Source organism: Ciona robusta, chromosome 1, assembly GCF_009617815.1.
Source record: "Ciona robusta chromosome 1, ASM961781v2".
Taxonomy (NCBI): domain Eukaryota; kingdom Metazoa; phylum Chordata; class Ascidiacea; order Phlebobranchia; family Cionidae; genus Ciona; species Ciona robusta.
The window spans coordinates 372,651-393,728 of record NC_143235.1 but is presented as its reverse complement, the minus strand read 5'-3'; the positions used below and the strand labels follow the sequence as shown (position 1 = coordinate 393,728).

General features: G+C 41.4%; 1 protein-coding gene across 3 annotated transcripts in view; it reads right to left on the bottom strand.

The window, feature by feature from the left end:
• LOC149741066 (uncharacterized) overlaps window positions 1-20,403 on the bottom strand; it is a 59,956-nt gene extending 39,553 nt beyond the window's left edge. The window contains exons 1-13 of one of the 3 annotated variants that reach the window (XM_089891138.1): window positions 18,099-20,403; window positions 17,042-17,185; window positions 14,120-16,981; window positions 10,588-10,698; window positions 8,080-8,160; window positions 5,090-5,617; window positions 4,780-5,028; window positions 4,330-4,452; window positions 3,620-3,868; window positions 3,171-3,425; window positions 2,732-2,947; window positions 772-883; window positions 490-597 (exon numbers count right to left, since the gene is read on the bottom strand). In XM_089891138.1, coding sequence (XP_089747264.1) covers window positions 490-597; window positions 772-883; window positions 2,732-2,947; window positions 3,171-3,425; window positions 3,620-3,868; window positions 4,330-4,452; window positions 4,780-5,028; window positions 5,090-5,617; window positions 8,080-8,160; window positions 10,588-10,698; window positions 14,120-16,981; window positions 17,042-17,185; window positions 18,099-20,298 — 7,238 coding nt within the window. In that variant the 5' untranslated portion in view covers window positions 20,299-20,403. Of the gene's footprint in view, window positions 1-489; window positions 598-771; window positions 884-2,731; window positions 2,948-3,170; window positions 3,426-3,619; window positions 3,869-4,329; window positions 4,453-4,779; window positions 5,029-5,089; window positions 5,618-6,070; window positions 7,223-7,286; window positions 7,435-8,079; window positions 8,161-10,587; window positions 10,699-14,119; window positions 16,982-17,041; window positions 17,186-17,261; window positions 17,497-18,098 lie in introns of those variants that run through there. The other 2 variants (XM_089891143.1, XM_089891150.1) reach the window with 2 other exon arrangements.
• Window positions 20,404-21,078: the final 675 nt, after the last annotated feature.

The window sequence follows — 21,078 nt, the reverse complement described above, 5'->3', positions numbered from 1 at the left end:
ACCCCGTGTGAGATTTTCCTTTGTTTCGAAAATAGGTGCTACTGTTGCGTAACAATAACAATTCCATGTCCCCAGTCCGAATTAAAGCGAAAAAGGTGGAGCGATTTGATCTATTTTTACAATCGTCAGAACTGAACAGAGGATACGGAAAAATCAATATTTATTAGATTTCCTATAATTAGTTTAAAAAATAATTAAGCTCTGAATGACAGCTGTATTGTTGACTGCATTCCTATATAAGCCATGTCATTGAATAGACAATGGTAGTCGGATTTTTATATCACGTGTCATATTCGCCGTCAACCTTTGCTTAAACATTGTTTTCTTTGAAATTATTCGAGTATAGTGTTTCTACCCCGTTTCAAACACCTTCCCGTTTCAGAGCAACTTTGCACTTTTAACGACTTTTAAACTGCAGCAATATCACCGTATTGCCAGCCTTACCAAATAGGTGGTCTCTCTAAGGAGTTTAACCAACTTATAACTTACCGTGTTGGAGGCGACGCCACATCATCCCCTATGGGGAGTAGATTGTCACCATTTTCAGTTCCGAACGGCAGGAGGATTATTTCATAACATCTAACGTTACCATCACCTCTGAAAAAATACAAACTTATATTAGAAATACAGCCTATACTTACAATGGTATATACAGTATTAATTTGAGGTAAACGGCCATGCTATAAACCTTTTTTTTATTTAATATTACCACCCTTTACTTGTATTATTATAATTATATATAAAAGATGTTTAAAGATTGATAAAACCTACCTGTACCCTGTATTACACGCACAAGTATAGCTGCCAAGTGTATTGCTACAACTGGCGTTACTTGCACACGGGTTGTTCACGCACTCGTCAATATCAACATCGCATGTTGTTCCTGTAAACACATACAACCATTTAAATACGTTCATACAAACATATTTTATCTAAAAAGCTGGAAAAAAAACTAGGACAAACACGGCTGCAGCAAACTAGTTTCACGAATAAGTTACCCGCACTTTTTTAAAGGGCCTAAACACACCCCACGTCGCTTTTATTTTTTATGGTAAATTCATAAAGCGACCGTTTTATTGATTCCAAAAATACTTTGCTTATTAAAATTGGTCCAGTATAGGCGGAGATATTCGTTCTCAAACAGTGATCTCTAGCGCTATCTTTTTTTTACTACGAGCTCCGTGATTGTGACGTAGGAACGTACTAGTCACGTGATTGATTCATTCGTAAAAGCGAAACCTGCGTTTTTTTGTGCTTTTTTGCGTTTTTTTTGTTCTCTCGTTTTTCGCTAAAAACACTGCCTCTCGCCTTTCTCAGTGTTTCTGAATGAGAGCGGCCACGCTTCAACAGTTTTGTGACGTGTTTGTCACGTGGGTAGTACACTTCTCAATTTTTTTCGCCACGCAACTTTCAAATCAGTTTTTTGAATTTCACGGTGTTTGAGCTGGAATATCTTTGGTTATACAGAACCGATTAAAACAAGTAAGGTGTCGTTGGAATTAGAAAAACACACTCTATCGATTAAAGCGAAGTACATTTGGGGTGTGTTTAGGCCCTTTAAATGAATTTAAATTCGTGTTACGTCATAATACACAGTATGACGTTAAGACTGTGATGTAATAACACGTGTATACTGCGTAATTTTGAGTTCAGTTTTATTTGTTTGTTTATATGTTTAAAAGTGTATAGTTGTCGTTTTAATGCATTTATAGATTATATAGTGTAGCACGTAGAATTTATTCTGAATAAAGTTATTAATATTGTGAGGACTTTATTAAGCATAGCGTTTTTAAACTACAGTAGGTTGATGAGGTCGTGAGATAAATTTATATATCTGTGTGAGAACATTTCTATGGACGCCAAAACGATGTGGCAACTATATTGGTTGTTGACCAGAAGCGTATTTTATATGTAGAATAAGACACACCCATGCAGCTGCGAAAACACCTAAAACTTTAACTAGGCGAAGTTTTACAAAGATTTAGTTGAGTACGTATTTTACGCTTCAGTGGTGAAAGTTGAGCGGGGTTTTTACCTGTTTGCTGCTGACATTAAACAGCCACTGACGTCACATGGACGTCTGCAGCTATTTTCTCACCGCACGCAATTCAATGTTCGGCGTGCAGAAGCTATATTCAACACAGGAGACGCACCCCAAATTAAATTACCGAATTCTACACTTGTTTTGCAGCAATTGTTATCATACGACTGCATCGAATGATTTATGCCAGCATTTTAACGTATTTTTCCTGAAGTCACAATTCCCAGGCTTATGCGTGTTGACCCAAACTCAAAAGTATTAACATAGGCATGGAGAATTCCACATGAAAGTTGAAACTGTCATTAAAGTTGTTGCAACCAAACCACGTTTTCTTTTTTTTAAGCAAACTATTTAGTCCAATATAAATGCTTTTAAACTCGAACATTGTAAACGCGCAGGAAATACATATATTAGCATATAAAGCCTTTAAGTCTGTACGCTACTATCGAACTAGGTATATAGTAGGGTAAGACGGGAAACCTTTAACACATAACATAATATCCTGGTCGTGTTTTAAACAATAAACAATGGCCTATGGGAGTCGTGACGATACGGTTTTAGAATTCTTTGAATGTTCTTTGTTTACTACCAAATGGGACGAGAAAATAGAATGAAAAGACATCCCATCTACCCCCACCCTACTGTACGTTGATTACGTTACAAGTACCGACCTTTACAACTGAAACTTACCATTAAATCCTGCAGCACAGTTGCAGGTGAACCCGGGACAGCCGTTCTGTACGCACTGGCCACCATTCTGGCAAGGATTCCTGATGAGACATTCTGATAAACAGAACTCACATAATCGCCCAGAAAAGTTGGGAGGGCATAAACATGAAGTTGTGATGCCATTGTTGGAGGTGCAGTTGCCGTTCGCGCAAGAGGTGGTCGTGCATGGATTGTTCACTGCGGGGGTTGGCCAAAATACAAAGTTACATTACTTTTACCATGAAAAAACATCGCAGTACTAATCCTTGGTTAAAATATAGCTTTATTTTTATGCTCGAAGAACAGTTTTGAAATTACGCTTAGACGTTGGCGAAGCAAAGTAAATATAACAATGTAGTTTTTAGTAAAACTTTGAGCAATTCTTGTTTATAACATAACGTTCGCAAACTACACCACTTACATTGGCATAGATTGTTGACCTTGGTGTAGCCTGTGTCGCATTCGCATTCGAAGCTCCCAGTTGGCGTATTCACACATCGGGAGTTTGGTACATTGTTGCACAAGGTTGAATTCGTGTCGCAAGGTCTACCCACGACACAAATAAGTGACATGGGAGTCGACTTGGCGGACCCAATATTGCATTGGCATGTTTGTTGTTGAGTGACCGGGTCGTACACGCACTTTCCGTTCGTACATTGACGTGTACAAACGCCAACTGTAAAGATTAAGTTTGTAAACGCTGTATAACACACATACGCACGTCTGCAAAAGGCGTGTTAAGAAGCGTGGCTATTAAACCCAACATATGGTAAACTCGCATTGAGTAAATATTTAGGTAAAACAAATTATTACTGAAATAAAATGTACGTAAAAATCAAGTTTAGTGTTTTACATATGGTTGCAGTTCACCTGTCGTTGTGGTAACAGTTGCCGTTGCGAGGCATAGATCGTCACTTCGTATTTGGATGGAATACTGGGTAGCAGGTTGTAGACCGTCAATTCTTGGATGGATTGAAGTTCTTTCGGAAGCTACTTGCCATTGCTCGCCATTCACGAAGACAGTGAAAGTTGTCCCCGATTGAATTTGGGTGTAAGTAATCGCTAATGTAATTCTATCTCGTCCAATTTCTTCGGCCACCACACTCAGTTCGGCACAAGCTATAAAGACAAACATGTTGCATTAACATAGGAATAAAATAAATGAAGACAGAAATACCCCATGCCCGATAACCAGATATCATGTATGGTACTTTGTAGGTGATTTGAAAAACTCTTTTTGTACACAAGTGTGTATCTTTATATCAATGCAACGTATGTATCTTCGTGCGACCGGGCAACATCAGCCGTTATAACAGGGATGTTCTGTTTTATGCACCTCATGCTCAATGTATGGGTGATGTTAACAGCATATACAATAGGGGTACAATAAGGTCCCACGGATAGGACAAAAACAGCAAGAATGAAATGCTTGAACGAGCAACAATAGAAAACCTAATCCCTTTATTTACAGTGAAGCAGCGGAGGAACTCCGAAACTACAGCTACAGACTAGCCCAGCAATATTTGTTGTGGCAACAACCATGGTTTAAACTTGAATGCAAAATAACTAATAAGCATCACCTGTACAAGAAGTACCACTGCCGTAGTAGCCTTGATTACAGCTGCAAGTAAACGAACCAATTGTGTCGTTGCAAGCAGCGTTTGTGTCGCAATTATGCGATCCAGAAGTACATTCATCCTCATCTAAACGACATAGGTCATTAATAGGTTGACTCAATAAAATATTCCAGTTTATGTTTTCACGCATTGTATGTATAGTATATAATATAGTAGATTGGGAGAAGACGGGACACTTTTCATTTTATTTTCTTGTCTCATTTGGTGGTAAACAAAGAACATTCAAAGAATTCTAAAACCGTATCCCCAAGACTTCAGTAGACCGTTGTTAATTGTTTAAAACACGATCAGAATATTTAATATAATGCGCTAAAGGTGTCCCGTCTTTCCCATTCCTACCATATATGTTGTATAAATGCAAAGTTGTAAAACTCTTTTGTAAACGTAACTTACTTTGACACATAAACCCATTCCCAGTATAGCCAGTGCTGCAAGTGCATGTAAAACTTCCATCTGTGTTGGTGCAATTAGCGTTTGTATCACAGCTTTGTGCTCCAGTTGTGCACTCATCGTTATCTACACAGTTATTTACACCATCACCACTGTATCCACTCTTGCAAGCACATGTAAAACTGTCCGGTGTGTTCATACAGGTTGCATTTGCATGGCAGTTGTGCGTACCAGTTGTACATTCATTGACACCTGAAACAGGTAAGTTTTTGAGTTAAAAATAATGCAAAAAAACAGCAAAGACATAGATTACCCCCGGCGGTTGTTGTTGGTGTTTCAGTTGTTGTACCATCGGTTGTAGTTGCTGGAGTGAACGTAGTGGGACCGTCTGTTGTAGCGGTTGGAGTGGGGCCGTCTGTTGTAGCGGTTGCAGAGGGACCGTCTGTTGGAGTGGGGCCGTCTGTTGTAGCGGTTGCAGAGGGACCGTCTGTTGTAGCGGTTGGAGTGGAACCGTCTGTTGTAGCGGTTGCAGTGGGACCGTCTGTTGTAGCGGCTGCAGTGGGGCCGCCTGTTGTAGCGGCTGCAGTGGGGCCGCCTGTTGTAGCGGCTGCAGTGGGGCCGCCTGTTGTAGCGGTTGCAGTGGGACCGTCTGTTGTAGCGGCTGCAGTGGGACCGTCTGTTGTAGCGGTTGCAGTGGGACCAACAGTACTACGGGTTTCAGTTGTACCAGTAGTTGTACTAGCAGTTGCCGTACCAGCGGTTGCATTGGGTGGACCAAATGTTGTGGAGAGTGGTCCAGCAGTGGTCGAAGCGGTATCAACAGTTGTCACCTGAGTTGTGCCTAAAAATAGGAATATGTTTAAATCGGTTAAATTGCAGACATGGCTTGCTAGTGTTTTATATCTGTTTAAAGACTGTGTGTTTTTGTGCACAGAAAGTTCAATTGGTTTTGCCAGACTTACGAAACAAGTTCCCGGTCAATTATTGTCACGCGTTCGGCGTCGGTTGCTGAGAAAAAACATAGACGACTGTCCCAATGCACGCAAGGGCAATGGTGCGGCAAATGTGTGCACGTGTTGGGCGCATGTACCTTTAGCAAGCGGTACTAGCATACGTCACGATTGAGTTACGTCACTCCGCGTGTACGCAACGTTAACTTAAAACGACGAAAGTTTTATGAAGTTATTTTCACACGACGACGTATTTTAAAACTATGGGTAATATGCGTTTGCGGCCTAGACAAAAAAATGTGATCTGCCACAAGATTTACTGAATATTACTCTCGCTATAAAACCTGTGCCGTTTAATTCCAATGCTGTTTCTTCAGTTGTCGAAATTGGTGGCAAAACCTCAACTGTGGTGTTGACTTCAATCGTAGTCGCCCCGTCGCCGGAAAACTCCATAAACATTGAAGTAGCGGTTGCTTGATATGTTGTGGGGGTAAAACTTGTAGAAGGGTTCGTTGCTATGTTCAACTGAGGGGTAGTTGGGCCTGCTTCTGTCGCATTCGTCGTTTGCAAAGTTGTATTTACTTGGGTAACAGGTGTTGTAGGAATTACTGGCGACATACTTGTTGTTGGGTTGTTTCCTGTACTGACTGTGTCCGTGGTTTCGTTAACTTGATTTGTGATCGTTGTTGCAACAGCGGGGTCGTTAGTTTGAGCGGAATCAGTTGCGGTTGTCGCTAACGAAGTCGTATTTGCTTGCGGTGTGGTTACAACTACCGGTGCTATGTTTGCCGTTGTGTTGTTTTCACTTATAAAAACACTTGTAGTGCCTTCTATGGGGGGAGCCGTCGTTGTTGTGACGTTCGGTGTAATGGCGGTCGTGTCGTCGCCAGAAAACTCCATAAATATGGACGTCGCAGTCGGTTCATTTGTTGTCGGTGAAAAACTTGTAAATGTATTCGTTGCATTTTGAGGTGATGTCGTTTCTTCAAACTGAGAGGTGGTTTGGTTAACTCCTGTCGTTGTTAGAGTTGTATTAGTTTGTGGGGCTGCTGTGGTTGCAATAGCAGGTCCTATGTCGGCTGTTGTATTACCAACTCCGCCTACAGTACCCGTAATACCGTTAACTACGTTAGAAACTGTCGTTGTAACATTTTGTACGACCGTAGTCTGACTAACTTCTGTCATTAGAAACGTTGTATTAGTTTGTGGTGTAGCTGTGGTCGTAATATTCTGCGTTATAGGAACTGTTGTGTTCATTTCCCCATCGCCCGAGAAGTCGAATAAAGATTTTGTAGTGACCTCATTTCCGGTCACAGTTACCGGGCCGTCTGTAGTAGCATTTACATTATCATCTTCTCCAGAATAATCCATAAAGGACGAAGTAGTTTCGCTAAACTCAACGAAAGTTGTCGTCTCATATACAGTTGTAGCATTCACACTCGGTTGAATTGTTGTCCTTTCATTCCCTGACGATTCCATCGGCGGCGACTGAATAGCTAACAATAAAAGATTTAATATTTCCAATCTGTAGTTTCAAGATTTAAACTAAACATTACATACCCGAGGACAGAGACAGAAAAAAGACAAGCAACATCATTTTGAACGAAGCCATAGACCTGTGGTTTAAAATCATTTTTCTGATTTCTGCGTCCGACTTTTAAACATCTTGAAGAGAATGAAAGGCGTCGTGTATAAAACACTCAGGTGTCAGCCGAAAAGCCCCAAAGAAGGCAAAGGTAAAACGGGTCAAAGAACGACCCCGCCACCAAAAAAAAAACAATTTTCTCTCAAGGGAGGCGAGGCGATCAACTGGCCGTACACCAATGGTACGTAGGAAGGCAGATCCATTCTTTTCAGTTTCCATGTTTACGGTCTCAAATATCTTGGGTTTTTATAGAAAACTTTGTCAATGGAATCGTAGGTGTCGTGTCTAACCAACAATAGCTTGCGTGTTGAAACTCTGGGTAAGATACGATGCGACAACTAACTCACTTGAATATAATCGTAACCTTCGTCGTTGTTTGTTGTTTCCATTACGATTTGACTAAGATTTTAACGTGCCGTCATGATTCGGCCTGAGTCGGTTTTGCGTGTGCGATGGTAGATAGAAGTTAATAATAGCGCCGAAAATGCTGTTTTTTAAAAGAAACCGTCCTTACCATGTAATACAACATCCCAATGATTTATGATTAAAAAGTTATAAACATTTTATAAAACCAATTCATCAAATCACGAAGTGTTGGTCCCTTATATTCTCCGAGCTATAAAATCCCCGTTGACCTTACAATACAAATGTGCGGAGGCGATCAAACAAGTTCTCACGCAAATACAAAGGAAGGTTGCGACGAAATACCTGAAGTCTCAGTTGTGGTGGCTGTTGATTGCATTGTGGTGGCGTCAGTTGTAGGTTGGGGTGTTGGGCCAGTATCAACGGCTGCAATAAAAATTTGATTAAAAAATGAAATTGCTTAATTTACTTTTGGGTGGCTCAGTTGTTGAAGTGGTTGCATCGAAACCAAAGGGTACAGGGTTCGAAGCTCGCTGCCTATACTCTTGTAAGCATAAGTCCTTGCGCAAGACGATTAAAGAAAATTGTTCCAGCCTAGTGGTCACTTATGAGTTGTCCAAATTATCAGCTATACATAAAAAAACAATCACCCATAAAATTACATACAAGGTAACTTGTAAAAACAGGCAAGAGGTGTATGAAACGGAACACCCATGTTATAATGACTGTCGATAGAAAAGTTGAATTTAGTTTAATCTTGTATAACTGTTTAAGTTTTAAACAATTACATAACACAGAGGCGCGTTCGAAGGAATGCGTGTCTTAGTAAACCGTATAGATAAAACACATGTAGTCATATAAATATATTTAGCTGAACAAAAAGTCCGAAATGACGTCATATGAATCATGATGACGTAATCAAGCATATAAACTCCAGGTTTGGAAATGTTGCGGCGCGAAGTTTGTTATTTAACATTCCCGAATTCCCAACACCAAGCGCTAAAGAGCTTGGAATAAAAGCTAGACGGTTTCGTGATTTATGACGTTTTAACCCAAGGGTCACGCGGTTACTTTCTAAGGTTTAAAATTACTGGGGCATCTAGGACATTGTCTGGCGTCGTGGTTGAGTGGTTGGGCACTTCGTGAATATTGTGGTTACCGGGTTTGATTGGTACTGAGGATAGGTCTTTTTGACCTTGGTCAAGACACCTAATGTATAGTAGGGCGAGGGGAGATGGGACACCTTTAGCACATAATATCCAAATATTCGGATCGTGTTTTAAACAATTAACAACGGTCTATGGGAGTCGCGAGAATACGGTTTTATAATTCTTTGAATGTTCTTTGTTTGCTACCAAATGGGAAGAGAAAATTTAATAAAAGGTGTTCCATTATACCCCACTCTTCTATATATTGCTTAAACCCACTGGTTACTAATAGGTTGTAGGACCTGGATTTTGGGGAAATGAGCCAACTCTGGCATAAATCTCAGACCCCATATAGCGAGTCACACTGTAGGATCTAACCCATATAGAATAAAATACATAATAGGTTGGGGGAAAATGGAATACTTTTCATTCTATTTTCGCGTCGCATTTGGTAGTAAACAAAGAATATTCAAAGAATTACAAAACCGTATCCTCACGACTCCCATAGACCGTTGGTAATTGTTTAAAACACGATTAGAATATTTGGATATTATGTGCTAAAGGTGTCCCATCTTCCGCCATCCTACTATATAAGTTGTTGTTGAGTGTTCTACCCAAGTTAAACCGAAACAAAACGCAAGGAATCAAACGCAGCCATCCATAACCACGATTCAATGCATCGATAAACTTGCGAAATTTTGCACAAACACGAGTTTAGCAACAGTGTTATGCATAGAATGCTTACTCGGATTAAAGTAATTTTAGCATTACAATTGTGAGGTAAGATGAATCAGCAACTTAAACTCATATTTTCTAATCGTGATTTTAACAATTAATAACAACGCTTATTTAGAGCCACAAGGTTACGGTTATATACTTCTGTGAATATCCTTTGCTGACCGAATTAAACGAGAAAATAAAAAAAAACTTGTTCCGTTTTATCCCAACACAGCACTATAGAGTGGGGTGGGGAAGATGGGACACTTTTAGCACATGATATTAAAATATCCCAAACATGTTTTAAACGATCAACATCGGAAGTCGTGAGGATAAGTTTTATAATAGCTAAAACGTTTTTCGTTTGCTACCAAATGGGTCAATAAATAAAATGAAAAGTTGTCCCGCCGCTTTTTCCAACACATTATAAATTATATAGTTGCGTGTTATAATCCTTACCAATTGGCAGTTAATTCCCATTTCACGGTTACATTCAATTAACAGACTTATTAGGCGCGTATAACTTTAAGGTTAATCAAAGTAATCATCAAGATCAAACCGCAATATTTCCAAAGACGCGTATTGGACGGAACGAATATGGACTTCGTAAATATTTGTCTAGGTTTCTATAAGGCGCACATAACCGAACACTGAAAGCATGTTCACCTTACAAGTTTAATTTGAATATAAATTGTCCGCGCAAGTAAAAGTAAATACTTCATTTTCATGAGGCGTGCAGTCGGACAATGGTCCGGAAATTATCTTAAAATCCCCGCATTGCGGTTATGAATTTGGATGGAGTCCCATGAATTTGTTACGTGGTTACGACTACGTACATTTTGAAATAATTTCCCAACCATCATGTGGGTAGAATGAAATCGTGAAAAATTTACATTTTATTTGGTGTCGCGGGAATAATTATGTTTACACTCGTTAATTTCGGCCATGGTTAGATTGGTTTGTATGTATCTATATATATATGTGGCACCTGCGCAGTGGGTTCCGTTGCCACTGTAGTCTTGATGACAAGTACATGTAAATGTAGAACCAGTGACGATGCAACTTGCATTAATATGGCAGTTGTGGGAGTCGCACGGACCTGTAATAACGTTCTTAAGTTACCTCTGCTACCAGGCGTAATGTAAATATACTTTGAACGGTTCATCTTGTATGAAAATTATATTGCCACTTTACAAAAGTTTTATGGGTGGCAAACGAAATGTTGGTAATACCATACGATTTTTCACACCAGATGAGACGTTGAAAAATTCTTTTCAATAACTTATTAAATAAAAGGTCTTGTATATTCTGGAAAGCGCCATAAGTCTAAACAGAGTATAGGGGAGTTTTCGTTCAAACGCACATGATAAATGAGCTTTTGTTCTTATGGCATGTCCAAGACACGTAGGTAATTGCTCCAACCCAGTGGTCACTAATGGGTTGTCCAAATTATCAGCCACACATAAAAATAATCACCCACAAAGTTACATGTTGTAACTGGTAAGTGGACACGAGGTGTACGAAACAGAACACCCGTGTTATAACGACTGTTGCTGCCCGGTCATTTCTCGTTCTATTTGATAATAAAAAAATCTATTAAAGAATTATTAAACCGTATCTTTACGACTCCCATAGACTGTTGTTAATTGTTTGAAGGATCAGGATATTTGAATTTTATGTGCCCAAGGTGTCCCGTCTTGCCCCACCCTATTATATTACTTCGTACACATGCGGTCGGTCACGCTACCTTGATATATAGCAATAACACCACATACGGGGTGTCATAACATTGGGATGATTAAGCGTCGTGAGTGCAAACGGCGGTTGTGGTTTATATAAAATAATCTTTTACTGAATCAACGCAATATTTGTATTTTTGCACCAGTTTTTTTAAAATATTACTAATAATTGAAACCAATATGTTGGTACATAAATCACACGTGCCAAAACAAGCAGCAAATAGTCAAGGTTAACTGAATAATGGAACTCGATAAGACTCGATTTTTGTTTGCCGTATATTTAGTAGCAGCGGTGTATTCGGTTATGTTGCAACGAACAATATGAGTGCTAGATCAGGGCAGATTCATAGACCATATCATAGTTAACTCGCAGTGTGTTTATCGTTGCTACAAAACCTACCCACGTTCGAAGTATTTAATTTATTTTAAGACCCACGTCACGTTATTACTGCTCCTGTTACACATTGGAAAGTTATTTTCCAGACGCCGTATTATGAGTAAATGGAAATATCCCGGCGCGATGAATTTATTTGGAAGTGGTTGCCGTTCCTCTCTGGTTATGACGTCATGTGCAAGGAAGCGTAAAAAACAAAATCCAGACGAAATGTACGTATGGTTGGATGGGGGTAATACGGGACACCTTTAGCACATATTATCCGAATGTCCTGATCGTGTTTTAAACAACTCACAACGGTCTATGGCAGTCGTGAGAATACGGTTTAATAATTCTTTGAATCTTCTTTGTTTACTCCCAAATGGGATGAGCAAACTGAATGAAAAGGTGTCCCATCTTCCCCACCCCTACTGTAATACAAAAAATGCGAAACAAATTGTTTATGAGGTAAATTACTTATTTTTTATCTCAATTTGTACATTTACGTGAGCGGGGTCAGATAACGTTGTTTTGCCACATGCCCCTACGTCATACGTATGGTGCCTCGCCCCGTGTGTGACGTAGGAGACGCAAATATAACGTTTCTGCGCGTTTTTGAGGATGTTCTGGCAAAGGATTTATTTTAAACCTTGGCGTAAATAGGCGGGTTGTAGCTTTAACCACGAAAGGAATAATTTACAACACACCACCGGCTTGTTGTAAAGATTACAAGCGTAAGGTTTACAGTCGAGCAACTAAGTTTGACATTTAACCGGAAAATAAAGATAAACTACATGCCACGCCCTGGAAACCGTAATAACAGGCGATTCATCGTTATCAGCTTTCGGTGATTTCGCTTCATAAAAATAACCGAAGGTTGAGTTATTGAAGCGTAAGATACGGCGGATTTAAAGGGCAAGTGAAGTCACCATTATACGCTTTTAACTAATGCTATTTTCTGTACTTTTTATTCATAGCGTGTTTTACGACTGTCGTTTTAATGTTGATTCCCTTCTCATTATTGCTTTAATTAACATAGCGTTATTAAATATTAAAAACAGAGTCAGGGAATATTGGTTTTAGGTGCGAACAGTATTCCATCTTACCCAACAGCGCTATATATTGCGTAACACACATTTCATGCTTTAATATGGATTAAATGCAATAACAAGCACTTTCAGCCTTGACTTTCTGATTATTGCTTTATGTAAGTTTCCCCATAACGTATCCCGAATACACATTCCATTCTCCGACCGTAGGACTGGCTTTGTTCACCGTTAAAAACTTGATGTTACGCGTTGCAAGAAACCGCGGGTTTGACAAGCGTTAGAACCCGTTACACAACGATACACTAGTTTCCTCAGTAACAATAACCCTCGTTTAATGGAAATGTAACTTATCGAGACGGAACAAACAAAGGAATCGCGTCTTAATTACCAAACTATTGGTAACTGTGACGCAATAGATTAGTTGACAAAGGAAAATTAGTTGAACACAATCGATGTCGAAATCACGCGAAACGGTTTGATTTAATTATGTTTAAAACCGTTTTGTTTTCCGCTTATTTTTAAAACTTCGATTCGTTAATAGGAATAATGGTTGTGTGTGGAAACTGGTAGCAGAATTAGGCGGCGACAACTGAAGGACAACAAATGTTTAGATTACCTAAGCTTGTGTTTCTCCAACTTTCATGGTTCATGACCCCTTTTAAAGACATTGAACACCCATAGCCCCATCAATAACATAACCCACATCTGTTTTAATATATTTACGTATGCTATTTTATTCGCCAATTTGTATCAACCGGCCTCTAAAACATACAAAGCCACGATCGGAGGTCTGTTCGCTTAATAAGCAACCATGGATACCAGGCATCGGTTGTGAGACAGTAGGTTGGCTCGCCTTTAATTTTACGTTACGTTTTACGCAACTTGGACAACTTCGGTCGTCCAGATTTGGCAATACGGGTAATAATACGTCATAGGGGTAATGATACGTTGAGATATTTTGAAGCGAAAACTTGGCGTGCGTTGGTGCGTAACGTACTTTCATGGGTTCATTATGCGGTTGTACAACGCGCGTATCTTCGAAACCATTTCCTGAATGTTTAGTTTTAAATGTTCCGATAACCATTTTAGCAAACGAAACATTTTGTTCGATAATTTTACGCGGGTGAGGTCCTACGACGTGAAACACAGCGGGACTTAAGATTTATGCCAGAATCGGCTCGTTTTAACTAACAAAACATTCGTGTATACGGTCACATTAAATCACGCTAAGGCTACACCAAGATGGCCGGAACATCGCCCTGCTAATGTAAACCATGTGGATCCGAATCTTAGGAATGTTCTTTATAATAGCTACACTCACAATAATGCTACCCATGTTAAACAAGCAAAACAATTTACTTGGAGTTGTGCCGTCTGTTGTAATTGCGTCTGTTGCTGTTGTAGTTGTTGCTGTTGTGGTGTCATTGCCAGCCATAAGCGGTTCATCTGAAGGAGTTGTTGCGTCTGTAGCCGTTGTAGTTGTGTCTGTAACCGCTGTAGTTGCGTCTGTAGCCGTTGTAGATGCGTCTGTAGCCGTTGTAGATGCGCCTGTAGCCGTTGTAGATGTGTCTGTAGCTGTTGTAGATGCGTCTGTAGCTGTTGTAGATGCGTCTGTAGCCGTTGTGGATGAGTCTGTAGCCGTTGTAGATGCGTCTGTAGCTGTTGTAGATGTGTCTGTAGCCGTTGTAGATGCGTCTGTAGCTGTTGTAGATGTGTCTGTAGCTGTTGTAGATGCGTCTGTAGCCGTTGTAGTTGTGTCTGTAGCCGTTGTAGATGCGTCTGTAGCCGTTGTAGTTATGTCTGTAGCCGTTGTAGATGCGTCTGTAGCCGTTGTAGATGCGTCTGTAGCCGTTGTAGATGCGTCTGGTGCCGTTGTAGATGCGTCTGTTGCTGTTGTAGTTGTTGCTGTTGTGGTGTCATTGCCAGCCATAAGCGGTTCATCTGAAGGAGTTGTTGCGTCTGTAGCCGTTGTAGATGCGTCTGTGGCCGTTGTAGTTGCGTCTGTAGCCGTTGTAGATGCGTCTGTAGCCGTTGTAGTTGCGTCTGTAGCTGTTGTAGATGCGTCTGTAGCCGTTGTAGATGAGTCTGTAGCTGTTGTAGATGTGTCTGTAGCTGTTGTAGATGCGTCTGTAGCCGTTGTAGTTGTGTCTGTAGCCGTTGTAGATGCGTCTGTAGCCGTTGTAGTTATGTCTGTAGCCGTTGTAGATGCGTCTGTAGCCGTTGTAGATGCGTCTGGTGCCGTTGTAGATGCGTCTGTTGCTGTTGTAGTTGTTGCTGTTGTAGTTGTTGCTGTTGTGGTGTCATTGCCAGCCATAAGCGGTTCATCTGAAGGAGTTGTTGCGCCTGTAGCCGTTGTAGATGTGTCTGTAGCTGTTGTAGATGCGTCTGTAGCTGTTGTAGATGCGTCTGTAGCCGTTGTGGATGAGTCTGTAGCCGTTGTAGATGCGTCTGTAGCTGTTGTAGATGTGTCTGTAGCCGTTGTAGATGCGTCTGTAGCTGTTGTAGATGTGTCTGTAGCTGTTGTAGATGCGTCTGTAGCCGTTGTAGTTGTGTCTGTAGCCGTTGTAGATGCGTCTGTAGCCGTTGTAGTTATGTCTGTAGCCGTTGTAGATGCGTCTGTAGCCGTTGTAGATGCGTCTGGTGCCGTTGTAGATGCGTCTGTTGCTGTTGTAGTTGTTGCTGTTGTGGTGTCATTGCCAGCCATAAGCGGTTCATCTGAAGGAGTTGTTGCGTCTGTAGCCGTTGTAGATGCGTCTGTAGCTGTTGTAGATGCGTCTGTAGCCGTTGCAGATGCGTCTGTGGCCGTTGTAGTTGCGTCTGTAGCCGTTGTAGATGCGTCTGTAGCCGTTGTAGTTGCGTCTGTAGCTGTTGTAGATGCGTCTGTAGCCGTTGTAGATGAGTCTGTAGCTGTTGTAGATGTGTCTGTAGCTGTTGTAGATGCGTCTGTAGCCGTTGTAGTTGTGTCTGTAGCCGTTGTAGATGCGTCTGTAGCCGTTGTAGTTATGTCTGTAGCCGTTGTAGATGCGTCTGTAGCCGTTGTAGATGCGTCTGGTGCCGTTGTAGATGCGTCTGTTGCTGTTGTAGTTGTTGCTGTTGTGGTGTCATTGCCAGCCATAAGCGGTTCATCTGAAGGAGTTGTTGCGTCTGTAGCCGTTGTAGTTGCGTCTGTAGCCGTTGTAGATGCGTCTGTAGCCGTTGTAGTTGCGTCTGTAGCCGTTGTAGGTGCGTCTGTAGCCGTTGTAGTTGCGTCTGTAGCCGTTGTAGTTGCGTCTGTAGCTCCAGTTGCGGCTGTTGCTGTTGCCGTTGTTGTCGCGGTTTCAGCTGTTGCTGTTGTGGTGTCATTGCCAGCTATAAGCGGTTCATTTGAAGCTGTTGTTGTGTCTGTTGCCATAGTCGCAGTCGCGGTTGTTTCTGTTGCTGTTGTAGTTGTGTCTGTAGCTGTGGCCATAGTCGCAGTTGCGGTTGTTTCTGTTGCTGTTGTTGTTGCGTCTGTAGCTGTTGTAGTTGCTTCTGTAGCCGTTGTAGATGCGTCTGTAGCCGTTGTTGATGCGTCTGTAGCTGTTGTAGATGCGTCTGTAGCCGTTGTAGATGCGTCTGTAGCTCCAGTTTCGGCTGTTGCTGTTGCCGTTGTTGTCGCGGTTTCAGCTGTTGCTGTTGTGGTGTCATTGCCAGCTATAAGCGGTTCATTTGAAGCTGTTGTTGTGTCTGTTGCCATAGTCGCAGTCGCGGTTGTTTCTGTTGCTGTTGTAGTTGTGTCTGTAGCTGTGGCCATAGTCGCAGTTGCGGTTGTTTCTGTTGCTGTTGTTGTTGCGTCTGTAGCTGTTGTAGTTGCTTCTGTAGCCGTTGTAGATGCGTCTGTAGCCGTTGTTGATACGTCTGTAGCTGTTGTAGATGCGTCTGTAGGTGTTGTAGATGCGTCCGTAGCTCCAGTTTCGGCTGTTGCTGTTGCTGTTGTTGTCGCGGTTTCAGCTGTTGCTGTTGTGGTGTCATTGCCAGCTATAAGCGGTTCATTTGAAGCTGTTGTTGTGTCTGTTGCTATAGTCGCAGTCGCGGTTGTTTCTGTTGCTGTTGTAGTTGTGTCTGTGTCTGTTGCCATAGTCGCAGTTGCGGTTGTTTCTGTTGCTGTATCTGGCGTTGTTGTGTCATTGCCAAGCGGTGCGGGAGTGCTTGTAGCAACTGTTGTATCAAGCGATGCAGCCGTGGTGTGTATAGCTGTTGTGTCTGTGCATTCAGAAGCGTTTACTACGTGGCTTTACATTCATAAAAAAAAACATAAGATACCTGTAGACGGGTCCGTGGCCATCGTCGTGGCGGTCGTAGTATCTTGGACGACTGTGCTTGCATCGGTGCCGAAGCTTGTCGCCGTTGTTTGCTGCTGTGTTGTTTCATCCGCACTTGATGTTGAATCGGGAGCCGCGCTTGTGTCTGAATAGTAAACAAACAAACATTACACAATATACTTTAATCTCAAAATTTTACAAAACTAATAAAAATAAATAACCTTGGCCCGTCACTGTTTGAACAACGAGCATCAACACGAAAAAATGAATGCATTTCATTTTTCCGCACCTCCTATTAAAGTTATCTCAATCCTTGCTTTTGATATTAAGTTACTAAGAAACCTAAGTACATTACTTCTCCCAAGCACTGTGTATATAAACAAATTACATTAATACAGAACGCATCAGTTACATGTGTTTCTTAATATGCGAGCTGTTCGGCGTTACGCCAAATGTAAACTGACGCCCGAGTATCAGTCTACTTCGACTCGGTGATTACGTTCTGGAAAAAAAACTTTGACAAAAGAAAGAGAACGCGGAATTCGTTTTTGTTCAGGCGCCGCTACGTATTACTTCATGACGTACATTTCAGTATTTTAACAGCAGGGTAATTTTAAGAAGAATGCGCTTGACTATTCAGAAGCTCGGTAAAATTTTGGCTCTGAGGTTTTGTAAACCTTTAATTTCTACCCCCGGTAATATCAATAAATCTTATATAGGTATTGTATGATGGATTCTAAATAAACGTTGGGCAAAGTCGTTCAAGCAGCAAGAATGCTAATTTACGAACTATCTGTTGGCTTCGTAACCACAATGATAGTTGGGGTTTTAGTTCGCTATGGGGCTTAAAATAAACAATGCATTATTTGGTTTGGTTCGGTTTGGTTTCGTAACCGTTCGTAAACAGAAACTTGATTCTATACATTTTTTCAAGAGTTTACTATATGGCACGCTTGTTGACAAGTTTAAATTGAATAAAAGAAAAAAACGTTAGTGAAGAAACGACCACCAATAAAATAGAAAAAATCACCCAAAAAATTTACTCAACACAAACTAGCCTGTGGTTACTGTTGTTGTTGTTGTTGTTGTCGATGCATCCGTTACTACTTCTGTCGTTGTTTCTGCTGTAGTTGTCGACCCATCAGTTGTTACTTCTGTTGTTGTTTCTGCTGTAGTTGTCGACTCATCAGTTGTTACTTCTGTCGTTGTTTCTGCTGTAGTTGTCGACCCATCAGTTGTTACTTCTGTTGTTGTTTCTGCTGTAGTTGTCGACTCATCAGTTGTTACTTCTGTCGTTGTTTCTGCTGCAGTTGTCGACTCATCAGTTGTTACTTCTGTTGTTGTTTCTGCTGTAGTTGTCGACGCATCAGTTGTTACTTCTGTCGTTGTTTCTGCTGTAGTTGTCGACCCATCAGTTGTTACTTCTGTTGTTGTTTCTGCTGTAGTTGTCGACTCATCAGTTGTTACTTCTGTCGTTGTTTCTGCTGCAGTTGTCGACTCATCAGTTGTTACTTCTGTTGTTGTTTCTGCTGTAGTTGTCGACTCATCAGTTGTTACTTCTGTCGTTGTTTCTGCTGCAGTTGTCGACTCATCAGTTGTTACTTCTGTCGTTGTTTCTGCTGCAGTTGTCGACTCATCAGTTGTTACTTCTGTCGTTGTTTCTGCTGCAGTTGTCGACTCATCAGTTGTTACTTCTGTTGTTGTTTCTGCTGCAGTTGTCGACTCATCAGTTGTTACTTCTGTCGTTGTTTCTGCTGCAGTTGTCGACTCATCAGTTGTTACTTCTGTCGTTGTTTCTGCTGCAGTTGTCGACTCATCAGTTGTTACTTCTGTTGTTGTTTCTGCTGCAGTTGTCGACCCATCAGTTGTTACTTCTGTCGTTGTTTCTGCTGTAGTTGTCGACTCATCAGTTGTTACTTCTGTCGTTGTTTCTGCTGCAGTTGTCGACTCATCAGTTGTTACTTCTGTCGTTGTTTCTGCTGCAGTTGTCGACTCATCAGTTGTTACTTCTGTTGTTGTTTCTGCTGCAGTTGTCGACTCATCAGTTGTTACTTCTGTCGTTGTTTCTGCTGCAGTTGTCGACTCATCAGTTGTTACTTCTGTCGTTGTTTCTGCTGCAGTTGTCGACTCATCAGTTGTTACTTCTGTTGTTGTTTCTGCTGTAGTCGTCGACTCACCAGTTGTAACTTCTGTCGTTGTTTCTGCTGTAGTTGTCGACTCATCAGTTGTTACTTCTGTCGTTGTTTCTGCTGCAGTTGTCGACTCATCAGTTGTTACTTCTGTCGTTGTTTCTGCTGCAGTTGTCGACGCATCAGTTGTTACTTCTGTCGTTGTTTCTGCTGCAGTTGTCGACTCATCAGTTGTTACTTCTGTCGTTGTTTCTGCTGCAGTTGTCGACTCATCAGTTGTTACTTCTGTCGTTGTTTCTGCTGCAGTTGTCGACCCATCAGTTGTTACTTCTGTTGTTGTTTCTGCTGCAGTTGTCGACTCATCAGTTGTTACTTCTGTCGTTGTTTCTGCTGCAGTTGTCGACTCATCAGTTGTTACTTCTGTCGTTGTTTCTGCTGCAGTTGTCGACCCATCAGTTGTTACTTCTGTTGTTGTTTCTGCTGTAGTTGTCGACTCATCAGTTGTTACTTCTGTCGTTGTTTCTGCTGCAGTTGTCGACTCATCAGTTGTTACTTCTGTCGTTGTTTCTGCTGCAATTGTCGACTCATCAGTTGTTACTTCTGTCGTTGTTTCTGCTGCAGTTGTCGACTCATCAGTTGTTACTTCTGTCGTTGTTTCTGCTGCAGTTGTCGACTCATCAGTTGTTACTTCTGTCGTTGTTTCTGCTGCAGTTGTCGACGCATCAGTTGTTACTTCTGTCGTTGTTTCTGCTGCAGTTGTCGACTCATCAGTTGTTACTTCTGTCGTTGTTTCTGCTGTAGTTGTCGACTCATCAGTTGTTACTTCTGTCGTTGTTTCTGCTGCAGTTGTCGACTCATCAGTTGTTACTTCTGTCGTTGTTTCTGCTGCAGTTGTCGACTCATCAGTTGTTACTTCTGTCGTTGTTTCTGCTGCAGTTGTCGACTCATCAGTTGTTACTTCTGTCGTTGTTTCTGCTGCAGTTGTCGACTCATCAGTTGTTACTTCTGTTGTTGTTTCTGCTGCAGTTGTCGACTCATCAGTTGTTACTTCTGTCGTTGTTTCTGCTGCAGTTGTCGACTCATCAGTTGTTACTTTCTGTCGTTGTTTCTGCTGCAGTTGTCGACTCATCAGTTGTTACTTCTGTTGTTGTTTCTGCTGCAGTTGTCGACTCATCAGTTGTTACTTCTGTCGTTGTTTCTGCTGCAGTTGTCGACTCATCAGTTGTTACTTCTGTTGTTGTTTCTGCTGTAGTTGTCGACTCACAGTTGTTACTTCTGTCGTTGTTTCTGCTGTAGTTGTCGACTCATCAGTTGTTACTTCTGTCGTTGTTTCTGCTGCAGTTGTCGACTCATCAGTTGTTACTTCTGTCGTTGTTTCTGCTGCAGTTGTCGACGCATCAGTTGTTACTTCTGTCGTTGTTTCTGCTGCAGTTGTCGACTCATCAGTTGTTACTTCTGTCGTTGTTTCTGCTGCAGTTGTCGACTCATCAGTTGTTACTTCTGTCGTTGTTTCTGCTGCAGTTGTCGACCATCAGTTGTTACTTCTGTTGTTGTTTCTGCTGCAGTTGTCGACCCATCAGTTGTTACTTCTGTTGTTGTTTCTGCTGTAGTTGTCGACTCATCAGTTGTTACTTCTGTCGTTGTTTCTGCTGCAGTTGTCGACTCATCAGTTGTTACTTCTGTCGTTGTTTCTGCTGCAGTTGTCGACTCATCAGTTGTTACTTCTGTCGTTGTTTCTGCTGCAGTTGTCGACTCATCAGTTGTTACTTCTGTTGTTGTTTCTGCTGCAGTTGTCGACCATCAGTTGTTACTTCTGTCGTTGTTTCTGCTGTAGTTGTCGACTCATCAGTTGTTACTTCTGTCGTTGTTTCTGCTGCAGTTGTCGACTCATCAGTTGTTACTTCTGTCG